Below are 25,263 nucleotides of genomic sequence, written 5' to 3' on the forward strand. Positions count from 1 at the left end.
ATGATATTTCCGTTTGTAAATTTCGTGTTAATTAGATAAAAAAAAATTTTATCTTATTTTTTTATATTTTTTTTTTTTGTTTTTTGTTTGCGTTTATTAAGTATGAACAGAAGAAAAAAGCTGTAATTTGCATTGAGCTTGCGGCGCTTACTTCTTTTTACACACAATTTTTTTTTTGCAACTGCATTTCGCATTGTTTTATTTTTGGCATACGTTTATTATAACAAACAGAAAATAAGAACAGAAGTAAAAGGCAAAAAAAAAAATTGAATTTAATTTAATTGGCTTTATTTTAAATATTTATTAATGTCATACACACACATATTATGCTTACTCTCTAATGGGGGATTTAATATTTTTTTTATTATTTTTTAATTCTTATCCCATTTGAAAAATATCATAAATTCATAGATTTCACTATATTGCAGCTTCCAATTAGCATTTCTTATTCTCTCTCGGCATATTTAACAAAAAAAAGTATAATAACAAATTCCACACATAATGAGATTCCATAATGCACTCTCAAATGAACGCGCACGAGTTTAAATAAATTAGCTAACTTATCTTTTATTTTTTCGTCTTGCTCTCGCATTTCATACATTACATACGTCTTAGAAAGAGGAAGAGAAATAAAAGCAGCTAATGAACATGAAGAGAAATTGTTTTAACATTTTGCTGACGTTGTTGCTAGTTATGCATATGAGGATTAGAGGTTCCTGTGCGGGTCGGGATTCGTTGGAATCAGGTAGAAGTCTATCGAGAGATGTCAATAGGGTTAAAATACGAAAATAGTCTGAATTATGACCTTTGCAAGCTAAGAGTAAACTCTCAGTTCAGAATAAGCTGAGAACTATCTCGCGAGCACACTTAACTAGTATATTTATGTTTGTAGAGCGAGCTTTTGAAATCATACTCTTTGCCTGTTGGGGAAAGCTATGACTGAGTACATATCCAGTGTGGGGATTCACAAACTCCTGTCAACTATAGTTTCAATTCAATTTTAACTGAAATAAGAGTCAAAATGTCCCGAGCGGTGCTATACTGTCGCTAGCAAAGCATGAAGTCGACTCGGATACAGCATTAAACAGTCAAATTAAGTCGCACAAAGTCGGTAGGACAATGCTAGATCGATACACTGCTGGCAAAACGTAAAGATACTCTAGCGCCACTTTTACCGCATTTTTTGGCAGCTTTTTTGGTGAAAAGTGGAATTCGCCAAATTGTTTCGCGCCCTTTGAATTTATCTCTGAATAAATTTGAGAATGAAAAGTTCCAATAAACTCTTGAACTAGAAAATTGGAGAAAATTTTGTTAAGAATCATTGTTTAAAGTTTTGTGGTACGCCTGCAATTTGAAAATCATGTACAGGTTTGTTGCCCTACTTAACCATGATAATGAAAAAGATTCTCTGGCGATTGTTTTATACTTTTTATAATTTAGTGCACATAGATGTACTGCAGCACACAGATCAAAACTCAATATCGTAGCCATAACAAATAAATCAATAAATCAAATAAAGGGGCACAAAAAAGGTAGCCAGAAAGTGGCTACATTCATTGAAGGATCACCAAGTTTTTAATACACGTATAGAATTTCAGTAATAGTTCAAGCCAAGCTAATGAACGTAAATGGTAATTTCATAACAATAACTAATAAATCAGTGGTTCAGGTCCCAAAACTTTTAGTTCGAAATGTTGGTTGCATAAAATTTTTTTTGCATGAAACAGAGCTTAAAAATCGACTTCAATTTTATGTATAGTCGACTTTTACATTCAAAAATCAAGTGGATTTCGAATTGTGGCTGAATAATTGGACATAATTCGAAATAAGTCCAATTTCCCAAAAAAATTAATCCACACATGGAACCCCTAATACAAAAAAGTGAACAATTTTACAGGTTCTAAAATAACTTTTTTTCTCTCAATTTCACTTCTACTTGTTAGCATGTTAAGCATCAATTATATAACTCAAGTTTTTCTTTTTTTTTCATATGCTCTAAGAGAAAAAAGAGTACAGAAAGATCATTAAACTCATTTCTTGTCTAATTTTTTTTTTTACACTCAAATAATTAAATGTACAGTTTATCTAAGAAATAATTTGTAACGTAAATGTATTAATTATTTTACATTTTTTTTTTCATACTCTTCTTATTCTTAATTAAAACTTACTTTTTTTATCATTTTCACTTCCTTGTCGTTTAAGATAATTTTGAACCTTACTTCCTAAAAAAATTAGTCTAAAAATTTATGTTGGCTGAGATTTTGAGACCTGTTGAGCTTGTTGCGGCGTCACAAAAGGCGTCCATTGCAGACAATTCGGGTCAATTTTCAATGAATTTCGCTTCTTTGACTGCTCTTCATAATCTTTTAATATATCCTGTGGAAATGAGATATGATAAGAATTAATAAATTAAATTAAATGCACTAAAAATCCTCAACAATTCCTCAATTCATCACCGTGACAAGTCACAAAGAATAAAATATCACAAATTACAATCTCATTAAAATGTAAAAAAAATAAAGTTAAGTAAGAAGCGCATAAAGCTTGAGAGACTCCATAAATAATGTGAGCATGTAATTAGATAATAAATTAAATTTCTGCAGCTCTAGCTGGCATCAGAGTTTAGTATTGTGTGTACACGCTATAGAACTTGAATGAATTATTAGGCGAGATGCAATAATTACTGATGCATTACATCCCTAGACCAGTGTCTGTTATGTTTTTATGTTACGGGCTAATTTTTGTCCTGAATGTTAGCTTCTAGTAAGCTTAAAGTAAGCTTCATGTTAGAAATGAAAATTTGTAGAAAATGGCAAGAACAGTTGAAGGACTTGATGAAAATGACTTTAAGCCACTGCTGCTTAAGCACTATATATGCATGAACAGGTTGTAACAGATTTGCAGGTCAATGTCTTGAATCTAATCTTAAGTCAAGATGTGCTCTAGATTCAAGAGCATTTTTGTAGGTTGGGAGGTAAGAGATTGATGTGTTAGAATGAGGTAGGTCAAAAAGTATTATTGCTAAATTGTTTTAAGCAACTAACTGCGTTTGTGAAGCAATCGGCAAGGGACTTTGCTCAAATTTGGTGTCGTAGCCCTGATAGTCGGTGAATCGGTTCGAATCCTGCAATTTCCAAATTTGTGTTTACTCAGAAGATTAGATCGGTGTTGGCAGAACTTCAATGTTACAGACTTCCACTGGAATCTAGTGGAAACGATTTAATGATCTTTTCGGGTTTAGACTCCAAAAGTCCTGCCAACTCTGGTTTAAATCCATCAATTGCTTAATATATGAAAATAAGACGAAATTAGAGCTTTTGGATAACGTTGGATTAAGGAACGTGTCAAGAACATGAAGTGTGACAGCAAGAACAAAATCGGAATTTGCAGGATTAAATTCCAAATGGAATATTAATAGAATCCCAGACAGAACGGACTTGAAAGTATCGCCATTATTTCAATTGATGACTTCATCTCTGGAATTCCGTGGTTCATATCCCAAGAAAATAAATCAAATCAATTTTTCTCATATTAAGATCCGCTGTAATTCACTAAGTATGCATACGTGCCAAAAGTAATAAATGAAATTAAGTACAAATAAGTGAAGCTTGTTAGCTTTAGCACAAGTAAAGTAGATATACGCACTGAATCATGCAATTTTCACATAAAAAAATCTAACATGATTTTTCAGTGGCGATGTGCGAGAGAATTCGAATGGAAAATGATGATAGAAGTAATAGAACCATCGATTATCGTGTTAAAATATGAATTGGCTTAAAGAAGGCACACACACGAGAGTGGCGTATGGAGCTGAAATGAGGCGTTTTGATGCACAACAACAACAGGTGCTTTGCTTGTTTGGTATCGTTAGATTTTTCAGACCGCAGCACACATTATTTTTTATGATTTTCGCAAAAAATTGACATGACTTTGATGTACCTTAACATTATCAAGTATCTCATTGTAAAATGCTAATTTTATGATCACAAATTTCAAGTTCAAAATCAAGTTATTATCGTTCATTCTGTTTTTTCTATGTATTTTAAATAACTTTGCATGCTTATCGCTTCAACTTCTTCCATAGTAATTTAATATCGAGCACATGTTCACAAAATGACTCAGACAGTTTTTGTTACTTAAAAATTATCATTTGAGATATGTGCAGTCATAATATAATATTCAATATCATGTTTACCATAACTTTAACTGCAATATTTGACCATTTAAAGACTAAATATTGCAATTAACTTTAAGACTTGAAAGATGAAAATGAAATCTAAAAATGATAATTTTGTGCTTATTCGACATGAATTGACAGTCATTAGATTGTTTTGAGCATTAAAGAAACAAATAAAAATGTATAATTGCACGTCTGAATGAAAAAAATTGCATTTTTCATCAGCACCGCTGCAAAATTAATTTCATTTTGTCCTTAAAGACATTAGACAGCATGTCGCAAATTGTCGAACGAAATGATGAATTTGACTTAAAGGCATTCAAATGCAAATTTTACTAATTTATGCATTCTTTAAATTGAAATTTTCTTTAAATTACCGCACACGTTTTTTTATTCTTTAAGGTGATTTTTGACTTAAATTGACGCTAATAGACATTGAGGAATTTGTGAGACATATTTGCTTATGCAGTAAGCTATTGAGATCTTTTCAATGATAAAGTATGCAAATTCACTTTTTTAAATAAAAATTAAAATTAATGAAAAGCTGTTGACTTCTTGTGCGTTAATAGTGTTATTTTTTAATAGGAACCAAATTTTGCCATATAATTGTTTGACATAAAATTTTATGATATAATTACACAGCTACTGTTAAAAATAATCTTATCAAGGTTGATATTAAAATTTTTTTTGCATAAAAGAAGCAATAACCTGAAGGATTATGTAGTAAAAAATGTGAAGATGATCATGATTGCTTAATGGATATAATATGACTTAATCAGAATGGTTATTAAGATTACAAAGACGTTAAAGTTCTCATCTGCATATATAGAGTGAACAGATATTCTGAAGATACATATCAAATATCACTCAATTTTAATAATTTTATGAATTTATCATTAAATATGTACATCAATATTACCTTAAATTAACAAAATGAATTGATGTACATATTTAAGGAATTCAAAATGGGGCAGTTTTTTGAATGGATTTCAAAAGAATAATGAACTAGTTTTAGTCATTTTTCATATAACATTATTGTCTAAATTACGTTAAAAACGGAAAAATAAAGCATAGAATGTAGGTTCAAATCCTAATCCAATCACTTCGAATTTTCATGTATCGAACGTTTACTCCCCTTTTTTTTAATCTCAAATTTAAATTTGTTCTTTTGGTTTTATTTTTCTGCATAAATACTCTAGGTAGGTCTGGGGATCATATTTTTACCACCCTGTACCTTTTGACATATTCTAACTAAGATTTATTAAAGAGTTGCGTAGATGTGAAAATTCTATTCAGCTTTAACCTGTTTTTTTTCCTTTAGAACTATTGAATGTTAAGCTTTCTTGCAGAATCTGCTAGTTTACCCAAAAAACATCAGTCCATTGTGACTGTGATATCAAATCAGAGTCGCGCTAGCCTAACGTTGGATTTGCAATAGATTAACCGATTTGTACTACTAGGGAAATCTCTTAAGAGTAGAAATTCAAATTAGACTACTTAATAACACATTTCGCTTAAAGGCGAATGCAAATGAAACCAAAATCGATGATAATCCACTTTAGAGATCGTTCACTTATTACGTAACAGATCATCGAGCTTTCTTCAAATATAATCCTCGAAACTACCCAACAACCGTCTTCCCTTGAGCCTAATTAATGAACGGCATCTTAGTCTGATTAGCCCTCAAATTTAAAATTCTTAAACTGCGTTTCTCCCAAACTAATAAACTAAAAATTAAATTTCAAACTCATTTTTAATTGGTTCATCCATATCGAATCATCAATTACAGGTGTTGTGCCGTTGATCTTCTCTCAACAGAAAGCACAAAAAACAGAACATAAAAATATGAAAAAAAAAATAAGTAATTTAAAACGCGATCATCAATAAAACCCTTTCATTCCATTTGATCATCGGACCTTAGAAGCGTTAAGCACAAGTAAAAAAGTACAAGAAGGTAAAAAAATGTAAATTCAATTATGAAATGTTGGCACGCATTGGCTCTTTTCTTGTTATAAACATGCATCCCTTTCAATTTCATTAAATGTGCAGAAGAAAATTATAATTTATTATGTTAAAAGTTACGGCTAAATGATAAATAAATGATAAATTGGTTGATCTTTAATTAAATAATAAAAACAAAACTTCATTGAAATTGCGCCCTGTGGAAGTAAAATACACATGGATAAACTTCTTGTTTTGCAAATGAAGTTGATAAATGAATTTTTTTTAAACCCAAAATTACAGACTTTTTTGGGAATGGAAGTAAGCTAAGCAGCATTTTATGATTGGTTTTGCAAAATTTCAGCATTTGTTTTTGCAATTAACTTATTTTCGAGCATAAGTGTTGGAGAAACATGTGATTATATTCATTATTACGCTATTCAAATATCTGCAGAAATCAGTAATTTTGGGGTTGTGCTTTGAAAAGGATAAATACAAGATATAGCCATTATTAAGATAAGTGATATAATAACTGAATGGTTGAATGAATTATTAAGGTGATAAATAGGAATGTTCCTTAAATGGTGTGGGTTCGAATCCCAGTTAATGTAAATAAGTAATTTTGGAAGATTAATAATCGATGTTTTTTGAAGAATTTCTTAATTTTTCGTACTTTTTTGATCATCAAAGACTGCAATAAAGCTATAACAATAAACATCAATTGACAAGTGTCCTCTACAGCCATCCATACAGTAAAAAGACAAGCGCCCCGAAAAAAAAATCGGTAATAAAGATGTTGATGCACACGACGGACGGTGTAATTTCATAAATCATCTTGCAAAATGATTTCATACCATTTCTTTTTCCTTTCGCCTCGATTCCAACAAGAAACAAAGCTGAGCATATACATATATTTTTTTTTGTTGCCTTTATTATTAACTCTCACTGTTGAGTATGTGTCTTGTACACCGTTTGAGGTCGAAAACATTTCAATTACATGTAAATTGCAATTCGATCAGCAAACCATGCACCTTTAGCAGCGCACACGTCAAAATTGCTTGTTGTAATTTACGAAACATCCGCTTGATCAACTAAAAAAAAAAAATGTAAATGCCGCACAGCAATGAAATAAATATACTCATGTGTGTTTAATATATGATCAAGACGAGAAATACGAAATATGAAGAGTAAGAGTTAAATTAAAGTAATTTAACAATTGTTATGTGAGATACTTTTTGGGATGCAATTACATGATGTTACGATAAGTCATAATACTGTATTGAAAATGAGTATGAAACAGCAGAGACATACAGTAAAATGATCAGCACGTAAATGCTCGGCTGATTTACAAATTCAATTACAATTTTTCACGATACAATGCTAATCATCATCATGAAACGAACATCGAGTAGAATGCATTCTTTATCAGCTTTATGCTCGTTTTTTTTGGATCATAAAAAATGAAAATTCTTCGAAATGGAATCATCATAAACAGTTAAAAAGGAATAATCATATACTTTTTTATTATTTGGATGAGCACTAACAAGTTGGTGAATTTATGTAAATGAAGCTTTTAACACATCAAATGTAATAACTAGCGTGAATTAAGTGGATTTCTTGATTGCATGCAATCTTCAATCAAATGCAATTGTTGCTTGATAACATCAGTTTTAATGTAGGAAATGAATGGGTTGAAAATTTGTTTATTTCATTTTAATTCAAATTTGGTCAAATTAATAATAAGGTTTATTATTGTAGGATATAAACTTTATTCAGGATTATGACATTATTCCAATTTGCTGAGTTAATAACTTGATATGGGATGGATAATTGGTATGTGAAACTTTGCAAGAGCGACACAATGCAAAGGACCTAATTTTTTACTATAAAATGGTCAGCCGTCAATTTGCTATCAGGGCCACTTTGAGTCTTATAGTTAATACAACGACGAATACCTAGGGTGGCCAGAGGATTTTCGCAAAATATCGGGACACTTTTGAAAAAACTCGGGTCACTTCTAAGTTTGGCACTTTTGGGGCTCTTTTGGACTATGTTGAGTCTTAATATTCAAAGAACTTATAGATAATTTGGTAAAAATTCCAAAATTTGTAATATGAAAATTTCATGAACTGACACAAGTCCTTAACATAACGAGCTTTAGAACAGAAGGTTTTAAAGAAATAATCTGGATTAAATCCGAGTGACACAATGCTGCAAGATTTTTTGTTTCGACATCAACCGTAACGGTGTCTTTAGTACAATTTTGAGTTTTACCCTTAATACAACGACGAAGTGGTGCCCTGGCGAACAGATGAGTAAGTGATTATGTAAGTAATAAATAGATCATCTTGGTTAGATTTAGCAAGAAGATCAATTAACCATTGTCAGTTAGACATTCGTGATTCTAAGACATTTACAATCCATCGTAAAAAATGACTAAACAACATGCTGAAAATCAATTAAACCAGATGCAATTAAGGATATGCACAAGATATGCATATGAATTTCAAATAAATAAACAACATGTTAAGAATAAAACCTTGAATTTGCGGAAGAAATAAATGTTCAAATTCAACAAAAACAAACATTTTAAATAACTAGTTAAGGAACACAATTTCATTCCCACCCATAACCAGCAAATTCCCATTGTTGTCACATTAACATCATTTTTTAAAACTCTTTTTTCATGATTATCTTTACGATCAATTATTAAGTTCAAATACCAGACACAAAAAAATATTAAAGAACTGGAAATTAAATGTGAAGAAGTTGATAACCTGTAATAAGACATTTCCGTTAACTCATCGAAACAACAAGAAAAAAATGAAATTTTATCAAATTAAAACGAATATCCTTGCCAAAATTTGGATTGAAGCAAGACATAAGGACTATTAATAGTCATAAAAATTTATGACAAAGCAAATACATAGTTGCTGACTTGATATTTTGCAATTTATGCAATCAGTATGGTCGTAAAAAAAATGTTTTAAAATTAAAGTAATAATCATTAATGTTATTTACAAGCGTAAAATAAGAGTCAAAATAAATTAAATTAATATTACATGTCAAAAGTGTACACAACATGAAGCAATCAAGGAAGAATGCTAGAAGGATAGTGACCGTCACCGAAAAACAAATATTCCCTTATTGCCCTTACGGATGGTTGAGGTAATCATCTTTTTAAAATTATATTTTTAGCGCTTTAAGTCAATATAAAGAATTAAACTCACCTGCTTCTTTAAGATGATGTGCTTGCCTTTCCAATATTTCATCATTCCCAACGCTTGTAATGTACTGACGATGTCATAAGAATTGATGGCCATTTCCTTAAGTAATGAGAAGAAGAAAAAAATAAAGGGAATACGTCAATAGATGAAGGAAAAATCATGAATCAATCATCATAACAAATGCTGTCTTTATTTCAATTTTATGCAAACAATTATCGAATCTGACACGACGATCCAATTAATTTTTTTTGGAGCATTTTGGCATACAGGAATTATGGTGTTGTTCATAACTTGTCTGTCTGTCGTGTGGTAAGGATTAAAGGAGGATCAAGGGGAGTCAAAAGTGTGGGTTTGATGAGATTCAATGAACATCAGGAACAGCCAATTCTCTTTACAAGAGCCAGGTGGACTAAAAATAGTCAACTCATAAAAAAGAGCTCAAAAATAGAACTTAAAGGTGATTAAGCGACATTCGGAAATTAAGTAATGTTCAGGGGAGGGGGAGTTGAGTCTAGAGAATCTAAAGTGGCTATGAAGTGCCAATTTGGTTCATGATCCTGTTCAAGATCTTGCTACAAAGCGTTACGATCGGCAAACCCATTTTTAAGCAATACTTGATTTACTGCAGTGTTGTCCAAACTGAGTTCCTCGGAAAAATGCCACAAAGCGCATGACAAGTGTGGCTTCGATCGAGGTTGACCACCATGGTGCGCTGTGGCGCCAAGTAATTTGGACAACACCGCCTTAGTCTTCCGAGGTTTCGTTGCGTTTTCTGGCAGTAAGATATTGCGCCTAGTTCACCAATAACCAAACACATCCATACTAGTATTTCGCTCTTTTTTTGCCTCACTGCTTCCTTGACTTGATGAATAATTTTTGTAGAGCATTAAAAATGTGTAAAACTTATGTCTTGTTCATCCATCAATTTTTTGGCAATTTTTTTTACGTTGTGTATTTTACATGAATTGTTAAATTTAAAGTTTTGATGGCGCGACGACATGATGGCTTAAAAATGGTAATGGAAAAAATTGTAAGACATTGACGTCAAAGTTAATGAAATTTCATCGATTTTTTTTCTCTTCCTTTAACTCATTATTGTGTCCAAAATATTAACGATCTCCAATTTTGACTATTAATGTCAATAAGACAGGCATTTAGTATTGAATTAATGAGGAATGCTTCACTCTTTTACAATGAAAATTGGTTAATAACAGACGAATAGCTACTGACAAATGAGCTCAATAAAATGGATATGATCAATTTTACTTCGCATTTGGTGGGAATTTTTACAAGAATTTTTTGTGTCACAATTTTAAAATGACTGCTTATCCAGTAATGATAGTGTAAGTTGCATATTCATACGGTTCATAATTGTTCACCAAATGATGTGTTTATATTAATATCGTCAATTAAGGTACAACATCACAATATAATTTTCTCTCACATATTCAAGTACATCGACTATAATTGTCAATGCATGGAAATGACATTAAGCCTGTTTCGAGGCTACAACTATCTTTAGATCTACAATATACGAACATTATAAAAATAAAAAAGTTCATTAATGAATTAATTTTTTAACATGAGCATTTTTGGTGTTGTGTTATTTTTAACTCTAAATATATCATATTTTGGTAATTTGATCGACAATTCGGGTTGATGTATGTGCGACAAACGATGTTATCAACGTAATTTCTAACGAAAGTTATTAAGGAAATTGAGAATTTTGTAACTTATTTTAGTTCCTAATCTTGATAAGAACAACTTTTTCATAAAAGAGATCCGATCGGAATATATTGTAATGTTGCCACTACAGCGATGAGGCAAATTACTGCCACTTGATACTAAATATTAAGGCAGCGAAAAATCAACAAAAGTGTAGTAGTTGGAGTGTTGGCCTACCGACTATAACGACTTAGGTTCGATCCTTGGGGAGCCTAGTCACGTCAACTCGATTTGTGTATTCGCGACACACAAATTGTGGCCAGGTGCATTGCATGGATAAATCCTTAGCCATGCAAATGTGCAGATTGGAAAAATTCAAAAAGTCACTTATGGCGAACCATAAAAAACCAGTTCTAAATATATTACAGCCTGGATGTCAACATTTTATCAATTGCCGATCAAGAGTTGACCTAGCTCCTTGTAGTGTGTGATCTACAGTGGTGTAGAGTTTAATTTATGTGACTACTTCATCCAATGGACTAAAAAACTTTTAGAACTAGTCATCAACTAGACAATAACTTGCCATTAACTAACTATGACGTATTTTTGTCCACTCGGATTCAACCAATTATTCATCTTTTATATTATTCATCAAAATTGAAATCTCTTGAATCGACAATTCTAAAATAAATCTTTTATTAGATTCTATCAATTCAATATGCAAATTTCAAGATATTTTTAAGCTACAACCAACTGCAAAAGCATAAAATTCACTAGATCATACTTTGTTGCATCCAAATCATCTTATAAATAATTTATATTAAATTCAATTGTATTGTCAGTTTTATTTGTCTAAAATGATCAAATTCAACATACTGTCATCATCAATTTATTCTAACTTTAAACAATGCCATAACTTAGCATATCGTTTTTCATTGTAGAGATTTAGATGCGATCAGTGATGAGTAATTGAGGTCACAATCAAGTTTAAGGTCGATTAGTTACGATTTATCGAAATTTGAAAGTTATAAAGCTTTATATGGATTCAAATAAATAATTATCCTGAGTGGAGGAATTGACATGACGTCTAGTTAATAACCAGGGGCCGGTTTCTTAATCTACCAGTGATACTTTACCCTAACCGGGTTGGTAGAGCTTTCCTAGGGCAACCCTCCTACCTCAGCTTTATGGCATCTAAGATAGGATGAAGAAGGTAACCTAGATCAGCAAGGATCGATTAATGACAATTTGTATGGAATAATAATACATTATGTCAAACTGTCCACTCGTGGTTAATCTTGAAATTACGCGATGTTTATGATCGTGTGAGCCATTTGTGTCTCGGTTGCAGAATAGTTTAGGTTACCGACCCTTCGATCATGGGTTCGAGATTCGACAGGAGCAATTTTTCATTTGTCCTTACTCAACGTGCAAATACGACTCACAGCCTTCCTTTGTAGGCTAGAGGCAAAACAGCCGTCATGTTTGTTACCATCAAGTAAACCCGATTAGCACAAGTCGGTTAATCGATACAAAATTTGACACCAGGTCGGTGTGACCAATTCAGAATCACACCAGCCTAAGGTACGAATTTTTGATCGAATAATGGAGTTGTGATATTTGAGAATCCTCTGATCTTGTCGGTAATATGGCGCCTCAGCGATTAAAGCATGCTGCACGGGTAAATTTACAATTTATATCCAATTATCTATCATAACAATTTAACCAAATCCAATAAAAAATTGCACCAATAAAAAAAGTAACCAATTTAAAAGAGAAAAGGCAAAAAAAAAATGTTTCGAGTTCGATGATCTCTTAATCACATTCAAAAAAGAGTCAATATTAAGCATAAAAATAAAAAAATATTTTCTTTTAAAATAAAAAAATGCATGCAAAATGTGTGCATATCTTCTGCTATGAAAAAAAAATGTACAACATGTGCATAATTTAAATCTAAATTATATTTCATCTTCTTTTACATTTAATTCCTTTTCTGCATCATGCCAGTCATCTGGTTGCCTGTCAAAATAAGCCTTTTCTTTCTCACTCTCTCGGTTCTGATGAAATGAGTGCATTCATCATAATTCAGATGTAAAATTTTTTCTTTGAAAAATACTTTAAGCAAGAAAAAAATAAAATCCCATTTGGATCGAATTCAAGAGACGAGTCTTTCATCGGAAACATTTGTTCACATATAATTAATATATAGTGCATGCATAGTTAAGTATATCCGTCAATATAATGCCAATTTATCACGTTAAATGCCCACTAAAATCTTAATTGAATTAAATTGTATGTTTCTAATGATGTTTTAATTGCTCTTTCTCGTCTATCGCATTTTCGAAAAAATTTATATATATATTTATATGTTGAACTCTTTGCGTCTCTCTTTTTATGATCTAACGCATCACAGCCTTTAATTCCTGTATATAAAATAGTGTATTTTATGATATTTTGTAGTTTTTAATTCTAAGGTAGAAAATGGTGATGTTGATGACACATTGTCTTGACTGTCAAATCCTAGTGTCTGGTGACATATTCGATATTCGTTGAAGGGGAATTGAGGAAGTCGAAGTCTGATTCTAAAGCTGACCAAATGTCAAATGCATATCTTCTTGTGGTATTCTCTATTATCACTAAATGTATCGTTTGGCGGCCGAGCTCTGTGTAGGGATATGTACTTGAAATGATCGATTAAAGGCTGCATAAACAACCCTGCATGACGGTTGGCAGCACCACAATTAGGATAAGAATGGTAAAGTTTACATTCTACCATCTCTAAACCCAACATGTATAAAGAAAGCAACTGAATGCAAACAGGACTGGACAGACAGTTTGAACGAGTGACGGTTCATCAAAGTTTAAATCTTTTTTGACATTACTGCCAGTTCCTTGCATAAGAAACCAAAAGAGAGAGCCGCGTTGATTAGAAAAAAGGACATTTGAAATAATTCCAATGTCGAGTCTCGAACTCATGATCACTAGGTCGGTTTGCAATGATTAAGACTCTGCGAACGAAGTCACCACGCCATTTAGCCACTTCGACTCAATGATCGACATTACGACAATTTTCATATCTAACAAGAAAACGCGCATTTTTTAGTTCCTAAACTTAGATTAATTTCTCTTATAATTAAATTTTTAGTGTTATTAACATTAAGTACTAAGAGATACATTCTTGATTCCTTAAAGGAAATACTAAAATAAAATAAAATAAAAATTACGAGAATAAAATATTAATAGCTCGTGCGATCTGCCAAAAGAGATCAAGAAAGAAGAAGACGAGGAAGAAGCAAGAAAAGGAGAGAAAAAAAATTCTTTTTTTTCTGAAGCACTTGCTTCCACCTGCTGATGATTACCAATTGATAATTCATTTTATCTCTTCTTCTGTTCTTTAACATACATACAATATTGAGAACGAAGAATGTCTATCGATCGAAGGCACTTATTATATATGTTGCATAATGTTGAATATTTTGGAAATAATGTTATATTGCTTTTCTTTTGTCTTAAATGCTTATCGCACTAACATTTTTCTAACTCCTCGCTTAATTGAATGTTGGGAAAAATTTGATTTTGATTAATTCGAGCAATTAATTGAAAAAAAAGGCAGCATGTGGATGAGAAATGTAATTCCACAAATTCGGGAAATTTCGACAATATCTTGTGAATTATTAATAGGCTTGTTGACAGTCTGCAATAACAATTACCTCATGATAAATTCAACTAACAACAATCTTGGTGATTATGCACTGTAAATTGTAATTTAGGAGGTATTAGATGGAGTTTTCAATTTACTGCGTGTTTTTTCATGCTTTGTTGCTTTAAGATGAATGATTTTGCATGTTTTTTGGTTGATGATATAGGAATTAATAAATTAAATTGAATTAATGTTGAGCATATGTAATGGTTTGATAAATTTTTGGCATTATGCAACTCAGGGAGGTCCAATTTATCAAAAAGGTAACATTTAGGTGTCATTAAGTACCGATTAGCCAAAGGTTTAATAGAATCCGTTGACTCTGTCTGTAACAAACCTCAAAAGGGTTTAGTATGGATGGTGTTGGTACTTGGTAAGACACAGTCAACAATTTTGCAAAATCAGGCGCCAATCATGAAGGACAATGAAGTACGTTTGACTAGCAAGATCACTAAAGTAAGGATGGGTCAGAGATCGGAGTTCGAGTAAGTGACACGAAGCATAACTATAAAAAAGGGTTGAAATCAGTCTTCATCCAAGGCTCAGACACTCAATCAAAATTGTAATTTTTTACAATTTTTACAATTTTTTCATACAAAAATTGCGAAATTGTGAAAATTGTACAATTTTTACAATTTTCACAATTTTTTCCATACAAATTGTAAAAATTATAAAATTTCTACAATTTTTTCATACAAAACTAACAAAATTGTACAATTTTCAAATTAACATAAACTGGTTTGAAATATTTTCATATTTGGGAAATGTAGGTGAAAAAATGATTTTTCAAGGGGTTTTCATCATTTTATTAGATAATTTAGGTGAAGTTTGCCTTTTCCGAGGATTTTTCATTTTAATTTTAGAAAAATAAGGCAAAATTTGGCTTACACGAGGAATTCTTCACTCCAAATAAGAAAATAGAGACGAAATTCGAATTTTTCGAGAGTTTTTTCATCCTTAATAAGAAAATTAAAGAATAATTTATTTTTTTAGGGATTTTTTTAGGAAACCGAGGCAAAATTCGGCTTTTCTGATGGGTAATTTACCCCAAATACAGGAACCGAGGCAAAATTCGGCAATTTTGAGGGGTAATTTACCCCAAATATAGAAACCGAGGCAAAATTTGGCAATTTTGAGGGGTAATTTACCCCAAATATAGAAACCGAGGCAAAATTTGGCAATTTTGAGGGGTAATTTACCCCAAATATAAAAACCGAGGCAAAATTTGGCAATTTTGAGGATTAATTTACCCCAAATATAGAAACCGATGCAAAATTCGGCAATTTTAAGGGGTAATTTACCCCAAATATAGAAACCGAGGCAAAATTTGGCAATTTTGAGGGGTAATTTACCCCAAATATAGAAACCGAGGCAAAATTCGGCAATTTTAAGGGGTAATTTACCCCAAATATAGAAACCGAGGCAAAATTCGGCAATTTTGAGGGGTAATTTACCCCAAATATAGAAACCGAGGCAAAATTCGGCTTTTCTGAGGCATTTTTTACCCTTAATAAGAAAACCGAGGTGAAATTCCGTTTTTCCGTTGAAGTTTTCATCCTAGTTTAAGAAAATTATTGCAAAAAATAGCAATTTACAAGATATTTTTCCCATTTTATAAGTAAAACAGTAAAAAATTTCACATTTCGCCAATGAATTATGCATCAACATGATTTTTCAAGAAATCCAGTCAAAATAAACATTTTTCGTCTTTTTCTTGTTTTCACAAAGTAATTTTCCTGCTGTGAAAACTATAATTTTCATCTATTAATTGGATTACTAAATTTCTTAGTTTCTTGATATTTACACCAAAAAATTGTGAAAATTGTAAAAATTGTACAATTTTTTCATACAAAAATTGCGAAATTGTGAAAATTGTACAATTTTTACAATTTTCACAATTTTTTCCATACGAATTGTAAAAATTGTACAATTTTCACAATTTTTTGTTGAGTGTCTGAGCCTTGTCTTCATCTTGCTGTCAGGACAACTTCTCAGTCTTGCCGCTAATCCGACGAAGTGACGGTTCCCTATCAAACACGTTGTGCTGTATGGAAAGTTGACTTGACTCCATGCAAAAAAATCATCAAAACCCTCACAAAAATGCGCCAACTTCCCAATCCAACTCAAATTTCTCAACCGCCAAAATGAAATATTTTAGATTACACGTGACGTGGTGCCGATCTTTAATATAATTACTATTTTTCTGCTCTTTTGTTTCAAAATTAATATAATCAATGTTTCTTTTACATCGTAAATATATATTATTATTAAAATACAATTATTTTGGTGACTTCATACACAAATTGACATGAGACACCGAATAATAATTTTTAATAAAAGTAATAAAAAAACAAAGTTTCATGCTCAATGCTTCAATCGACCGATGAGACTTTAATTTTGGCAATTATGCGTGCAAGACTTATCGATGGTCATGACGCAAGACACCACAGTAAAGATGATGTGTTAATGGATGAAATATATTTCTTATCATATTACATGATGCAATAAAGCTATTAGGTTGACTTGATATAAATTTTTCAGCCTCACCAATTATTTCATTTGGAGCAATTTGTCAATTTCTTTATCTTCTTTTTTCAACATTTCTCTTTCATATGAATGCAATTCGTTTCTTTTTCAGCGCGCGTCACGAAACAGTTTAAGATGCATTATCTTATAGGACATACGTAAATAACTTCAGCTTGTTATTTAATAACTTTTTTTTTTGCTCTCTTTTTTCATATTTAAATGCCGTTAGAATTCGTGTTTTCGACTTAATTTACTGAAATTATCAGAATCTCAATTGCAATTCATTTATGTCCAGGTGTAAATAAAGAATTTTTCAATTTTATTTTTTTTTAAGATAAATATTTCGAAAGTTGAGAAATTTTACAATTCTTCTAGAATATTTTCAATTTAAATTCTCAAATTTCTTATTTTTTTTTTTGGCCTAAATAAGTATGTTGTTGATTTAATGAAGGACTTTTTATGGTCAATTTCACTAGAAATCATTTGTTTTGATTCAGTTACAATCAAAACAAAACAATATTTCAGTCTACGAACTTAAATCTTCCAAGCCGAAATACGCAGTAAGTAATTTTAAGAGAATAACAAAACGATTCTTGGAATCGATGAAATATTAATGTTAATGAAGATCATGTAAGATTCAAATAATGGAGCGATTGCAAATGATGTTCAAAGTTTTGGATTGAGAGGTCAATTTTGTGATTTTTGAACAAGAAAAATTCTTGGAAATTTGATTTTTTTGAATAAGAAATTGCCACTTAAGTCAGAAGTCACATGGCATAGAAATGGCCAAAACTCCAGCAAAAGGACGGCGTGAGTCTAACACCATCCCAGATTTGATGAAATCCGACAACAGGCTAGTGACAAGTCGACAATTTCTACACCATGTGCTTTACAGATAGCTAGCAATCAAAATTAGAAGCTCCGATACATTTGGGAGTTTAAAGAAATATTGAAAAGTTGGAAATTGTCATTGACTAGGGACTGAGTGAACATCCGATAGATGGGAAGGTCTACAACTTTGTTAAATTGTTCAAATTTTGGTTTACTATTTTGTTATCCCAAACATGCAAATAGCCCACTTTTAGGTACCCAAGTGGTATTCCTGCTCCATGAGATCATGCTCTTTGTTTATTCAGGTATAATGCGATATGGTCGGGAACGGGGAGTCTTAAAATTCTATTTTCACTGTTACATAATTGCCAATCATTCCCAGAGTTAAGACTTAATATAATCCACTTTTACCGGACGTAATAAGTGAATAATCCATAACTACAGCTGCGCCAAATGGAAATTCACACATTTGAGATTATAAATATAACTAGCTGAATATAAATATGGTTTATAAATATAGTGCACAATTGACAATTCCAACTTTCAATTGTTTCTCTTTTATAGTGCAATTTTATAAAAAATTCATTGACTAAAATGGCAGTTGTGTCTGATCGTCTGTATGGCTTAAATTCAAAAAATTAGATATTGCGCGTGTACAGCAATCCATAATTTAAAAGTTATTAGCCATACGCAATAAACTGTCAAAAATTTGTGGATCGTAAAAGTTAATTGAAATATTGCCTACGCATTTTAGATGTGAATTAGCGAGACATTAATGGTTCTTAGAAGTGATTGAATTGAATAATTATGAATATATTTTAATAGCTGAGAAGGTACTGCCTTAATATTTCCTTGCGGATGAAAACGTGATTTGTCGTTTTAATACCTGATAAGTGCGTGATAATTTGACCAAAATTGCGCAATATTTTGAACGTCGGAATTTTTGATTCTTGAAGTTTTCGGTTAAAAAACTCGTTAAATCATATTTTATATTTTATTCTTGAACTGGCAAATCTAGAATTTTTGAAAGGTTTAAACACTTTAGTAAATGGAAGGTTTTAATTTAAGGACTGGATGCGAAATGGATTTTTGTTGAGCCAGGAACTGAGACAGAATTTTCAGATAGTTTTGTAGTTTCTCCAGTTTCTGTCAGAAGTGTTTCTTGAAGCGCCGAAGTGAAAAATTCGACAAATCTTGGGATTGAGACTGGAAAGTCATGGTTTCAGGAATCTTTACTTGTAGAATGATGGTGCGTGGGAGAACGTTGTGGATTTTCGCGTTAGGTAATAAATGAATTGCCAAAAATTCCGCCTTTGGTCGACGTAACTCTTCCAAGCTAGCAAAGAGCACCTTCTTAGGAACACTGCAAGCTTATAGCAACGCTCACGAGCACGCTAGTTAAGTAAATGCAAGGATATCAATCACTCAAATTAAGGTCTGCCTTAGTGTCAAATTTGGTTTTAACCATATCAAGCTCACATCCGCCTAGTGTCGGATTTTAGATCAATTAACAAACTCGTCTTATTCGGATAAGTTCAATTCAAATTATTTAGTCCAGTTTTAACCTCAAAGATCCCAACAAACATGAAAATCTCCTCGACAAGATTTCTAAGTCTTGATTTCGAGTATCCAAGTCTTGCCAACCTTTTTGTCTATCAATTTACAGATTAATATTCAATCCCAACCACAAAATGCGTTATAACAATAAAAATTTCCTTTTCCCATAACCAAAATTCTACTTAATACATCACATTTCATTCTGATTTGCATTGTCATCAATCTTTCTCTTTAAAAATAATATAAAAAAGGCGCTTGATTTACTTCGAGGTAAAATAATATCAAATGAAAGCAATGAAAAAAAAAAGTTATTTTTTTTTGCATTTCTTTATCTTTTTTCAAGAGCAAAAATATATAAATTTATGGGCATTATTAAGAGCAATAACAAAAAAATAAGGTTTGTTTATAGAAGGGCAAAAAACAAAAAAAAATCAGAAAGCTGTGAAATCAATAAAAATTATTCAAATGGAAAAGCGAACTGAGAGAAGGCAGGAACATATTAATATGGATACTGATGATTTACGAGTTAAGATTGTTGCACACACTTGGTCTCCATAAATTTAACACCATAAAGGTATCAATTAAGATTAATATCATATTTTCTTGAACTTGTGGATGGGGGCGCTTTATGATCCTTGAAATAGACAATTTCCCACCCAACAATGCTTACGGGTCATGATCATTAGTGTCATAAATTTATTTCCTGTTAATTTTATTTGCAATAAAACCTCTTTTTTGCATTTCTATTTATATCTATGATGAATTCATTAATTTTTATGATTAAAATTATTATTTTATGCTAATATGAAGACTTGAGGCGATAGACATATGATTTTATGCATTATTATGTTTGAGGAAATCATATTAGAGGTCAATTACCGTAAAATAGACATGTTGGCTTTCTTAGCTCTCTTAGCTTAGAGGAAAAATTGCATTCAGATTGAGTTTGTGCAAGTTATTGTTGAATTTTTAATGATGCTTGATAGTTTATAAGCGGAACTTATTGTTTTCTATGTCCGCATTCCAGTTTTAATCATAGTTGAATACGAGATATACCAAATTAGTCAAAACTAAGTACGTCTAGTCATTAACTGGATAATAACTTGCCTTCAACTAGTTTATAGCGTTATCGGAATCGGAATCGTAAATTTATCGGGATCGTAAATTCTATGTCTCAGTATCATCAATCGCGTACTGTGGCTTATTAAAATAATATTGGATAATGTGCTAAACTTGCAAGGAAACTTCAAACTTGAAAGGTCTAGTTTAGTGAGTCGCACTTTGAAAATTTTGAAAATGAGTATTATATGCCCACTTCCTAGTTCTCCACGTCAATTCTGTGTAAAGCAAGTAGACAATATAATTAGATTACAATCATTGTCCGCATGGCTATCGCGTGGACAACATTTCAACATGTGTCGAACGGATCAATAAAAATTGCGGTTATGAACTTCAAGTCTACATTATTGATGCGAAGGAATGTGGCTTTGGAATCTTTGAACAATAGTTCGTTTTAGGACGGATCTAAAATCAAGTTATCACATTTTTGCTTAAGAGAACTATTTAAGACATATTAACTCAAGCTTCTCATTTAGTAATGGAAATTGGTAAGCGGAAGCCAACGACAGGGCCAGTTTCAAGTAATAACAGAAGGAAGCCATAGATTACAATTGATCTGTACGGCCAGCGAAGTAAGTAAGTAGTTTAAGGTTTAAAAAAAAAAACATTAGCTTTTCAGACCTTAAGGTCCATAGCTGAGCGTTTATATGCATTTCTTAAGGTTTAGTATCCGCTAAATCAGCTACAGCTGCTTAACAGCATTGCCGCTTAGGAGCAGCTTAATATTGATATATCCATCACAACAATACTTCGTTTTACGGCGACTATTTGATCGTAGTAACTCAAATTTCCTCAACATTAAGTTTTAATAAACATAAATCATTCAATTCCGATTGATTTTCAAAAAAAAAATTCCCAAACCCATTAAAATGACTAAAAATAAATTTCCGACTAGAACATAAATTTTTTTGTTCATGTTAAGGATCAATCAAAATGAAAATAAATTAACTTTTAATCTTTTAATTGGGGAGCATTTTTTTTCCTTTGATTTTTACACAAGTTTCTTCACTCAACATTTTATAGTTGCTTAGTTATGACTGAATTTAATGATCCAATTTCATGAGTTTAAACCATTTTTTTTTATATTTCATTTCATTCATCCATTATTTTATGTCGTTTTCTCCATCGCACATTGTTTCCTTTTATTTCTCAAGTCTTTTTTTATGTGAAATATTTTTAATTAAAAGTAGCTATAAAAGCCAACCAATAAAATTGATAAAAATCACCTGGATCCAATCGGATATACAGACAAAATGATGAGAGATAATGGCAATAATAACAACATATTAATCCAGTTGCACATTGGATCCAAATGTGATTAAAAAATTGGATCATTTAAATGAGCCAATAATAAAAAAAAGAAGACTCCTTCCTTTATGTATGACCACCGTATTCGTTAACGAATTAAATGTCTACGTATATGATTAAACTTTAATGAAGACATTAAGTTCGATCAATGTAATTTACGCATGTTTTCTTCTTAAACGACCAATAATTACGAACTTAAATAAGACATCATAAAATGTAATAAATAAAACAAATAAAAAGAAATTGCAAGTTATTGAAACAAATGTTTACAGGTGGAAAATAAAATACTTTCGAATGACCAAAAGGCTATAATTGAATCTTCCCATCGTTGTGTGCAGTCATAAAATAAAATTGAAACATTTCAATTGAGCAAAAATATTTTAATTTTTATTGTCTTTAATACTTACTTGTGAAATGTCTTTGATGCTGAGCGTCCGACCCGAATGTGAACATAAATATGCCAGAAGAACATCCTTCCAATATGAACGATATGATATGAGACCGAGGTCAGATAATGGCTTCTCTGGTGATCCAATTTTACCTTCGACACGAGTCAATAAATAACCTGAAATTAAATTAAAAATTTAGATGATTTAGAATTGAATTCTTGTGAAATTTCATTATTAAAGGAATGAAAATTGATTGGAAATTAGGAATTAATCATAAAAAAGTTTTGGTTAAAATGAAAAATTTGATTAAAGGGTTTTTTGATGTAACTTATTTGTAAGTAATTAGTTGGTAATTAGTCGTAATAGAATTGTGAATTAGAGTTACTTGATGGTTCATTAGCATGAAGCTTTGTCATCTAAATATTGACCAATGGACTTGAGCAATCCTAGGTTCGAATCTCAGCGAGATTAGACGTAAATTACCATAATGGACAATGAACACGCTCACTTGGTGATACAATCATAGAGCCATATAAGCAATTTGGGTGATTCCATCATTTACGTGGGTGATGGTGCAATCAGAGTACCTTGTTAACATGCTCATTGATTATTAAGACAGAAAAGTGATTTTGAACCAAGCAGAACTCGAAGTCGAAATGGTTGAAGTCGAGTCGCCTCGATTTCGAGCTCAGAAACCAACCCCTCAGTAAATTGAATTTAGTTCTTTTAATTTAAAAAGACCTGAAGACTGATTTCAAATTCTGAATTTATTGATGGTAAGAGAATCAGGTAAATTCAAAATTGGTTAACGATTTTAATTTCGTGAGAATTCGTGAGAATCCTTGTCATATTCATTGCACATGATGATAAAGAGATCAGTCTCTGGTGGGAATCGAACCCATGTACTCGCAAAAGAGTGAACAGATCCGATCTGTTGTTTAACCACTCGACCAAAATGGTCTTACTCTTGAACTGACAAATTTGCCTTTATATGACTCGACATCCCAGATTCAAATCTTATCAGATATAATACTGATGACAGTATTCACTTGATATTAGGATAAGCAGTAACTAACGAAATATTCCAGCTTCAACCTGCACTTAAAGGAGACCGTCCATAAAACATGATTTGTACAGATTTGCACGTCCAGTCAGACAATCTGTTGCAATATCATGATATATTTTTAATTCAACAAATGGACATTGTCCCTCTCTCCAAATGACTACCATAAAAATTTTCAGAAATGCGCTAAAAATTAATTAAAGTGGCGCTCAAAACAAAAAAAAAATTAATTTTGAGTATGTATTCTTAGAAAAAGAAAAAAAAAGTATAAAAAACAGTAAAGTTTCCTTTTATATTTATCATGCATTGCATGTTAGTAGTACTTAATTGGCAACATTATTTATAGAACGCAGACTATACGTAAGCAATGAAAACAAAGTGAAAGAGATGGATGGTTCGTAAAAATAAAAAATAATTTTTCAAATTTATAATATAAGTGTGAATTTTATTTCGGTTGACTTTTTAGTGTTTGCTAAAGCAAGTCAAGTCAAAGATGGAAATGGAAATAATATGGAGGAACAGAGTTCGTTGCAATATCCGCTTTCATGTCATTCTCGATGACGATTTAATTAATTAATTCATGAGTGTCATAGTCTTTATGATTAGCGAAGTATTCATTGAAATTAAAGAGTGAGTGAGGGAATCAGCATTTGTCGTTTCCTGTCTGCTGTGCTATGATCTTTTGCACTCACTATGCACTTGGTCGTAGACATTAGTAGTTTATGAATATGTGTTACAGCTCTTACATCAATCTTCTTTTGAGATGTTGATTCTTTTTCTGGCTTTTTTTTTGATGAATATCTACAAAATTTATTTACATATCTTCGCGTACTAATTGTTATACGCTACTGTATTATTTAATTAACGATGCCTGTAAATGAATTTTAATTCTCGACTGTTTCTACTTCTTCAAGTAAATCGTAAGTTTCAGACATGTAGGTTTAGAGATTCTCGAGTTTTATGGGTTTTTATGTAGATATGTTTAATGATAAAGTTTATGTTCCTTGCAAGGTGAAATGAATTGCAAATCTTGCTAAAGTTATTCAAAATTATTCCAGAATTCATAGTAGTGCAGCCAATTAGTGAGTTTGAAGTTAGTTTGAAGGTGAAATCTGCATTATTAGTAAAGTACATGCATTAGCATGAGTTGCAGCAATGCATAAATTGTCTAGTTGTGTATGTTTGACTGAAAGAGTTGTTATGAGGTCTTTTGAACTAGTAAGCAGTTTAATCAAGTCTTCAACTGTCTAAATTACCTAAATTGCCAAATATTTTATCTAGAGCCTTCAATGGCTAGTTTCCTGAGAACACCAAAGCATAACAGGAATGCAGACTGCATAGAGATTACTGAATTAAAGCCTTAATTGCTTAGTTTGTTGGAGGTTAATTGATTTTTAAGTTTATTTTTCTTTGTTTACATTCTTCAACATTCATTTAGCTAAGACACAAACCAAAAATCTAGTACGTCCAATTTCAAATTTAGTTTCACCGTTAAATATTAAAATTTGAAATTTCCAGTTACTTTTAAGTTCTTTAACAATAATTTAGAATAGCATATGAATTAGCCTCCACAATTCCCGACAACCTCATCTCAACTTTCGATACTTAATAGCCCCAAATACCAAAAAGAATGCATAACAAAAAAGTCTCATACCGCGACTTCTCACTACGAATCGCTACACCATACAAAGCAGACAGCATAAATTTCTCAACTCCTTTCTGTGCTCTTCTTAACTCATGCAAAATTCTAAAGAGGAATA

At 31.5% G+C, this 25,263-nt stretch overlaps 1 protein-coding gene across 1 annotated transcript in view; it reads right to left on the bottom strand.

The window, feature by feature from the left end:
- Window positions 1-291: 291 nt before the first annotated feature.
- The window catches only part of chm (lysine acetyltransferase chameau), a 70,230-nt gene continuing 45,258 nt past the window's right edge, over window positions 292-25,263 (bottom strand). The window contains exons 5-7 of the mRNA XM_070641005.1: window positions 22,459-22,616; window positions 9,349-9,444; window positions 292-2,376 (exon numbers count right to left, since the gene is read on the bottom strand). Of these exons, the coding sequence (XP_070497106.1) occupies window positions 2,245-2,376; window positions 9,349-9,444; window positions 22,459-22,616 (386 nt within the window). The 3' untranslated portion in view covers window positions 292-2,244. The remainder of the gene's footprint in view (window positions 2,377-9,348; window positions 9,445-22,458; window positions 22,617-25,263) is intronic.

Source organism: Chironomus tepperi, unplaced genomic scaffold (assembly GCF_022539635.2).
Source record: "Chironomus tepperi strain 1889 unplaced genomic scaffold, CSIRO-AGI_Ctep_v1 contig_223, whole genome shotgun sequence".
Classification (NCBI taxonomy): Eukaryota; Metazoa; Arthropoda; class Insecta; order Diptera; family Chironomidae; genus Chironomus; species Chironomus tepperi.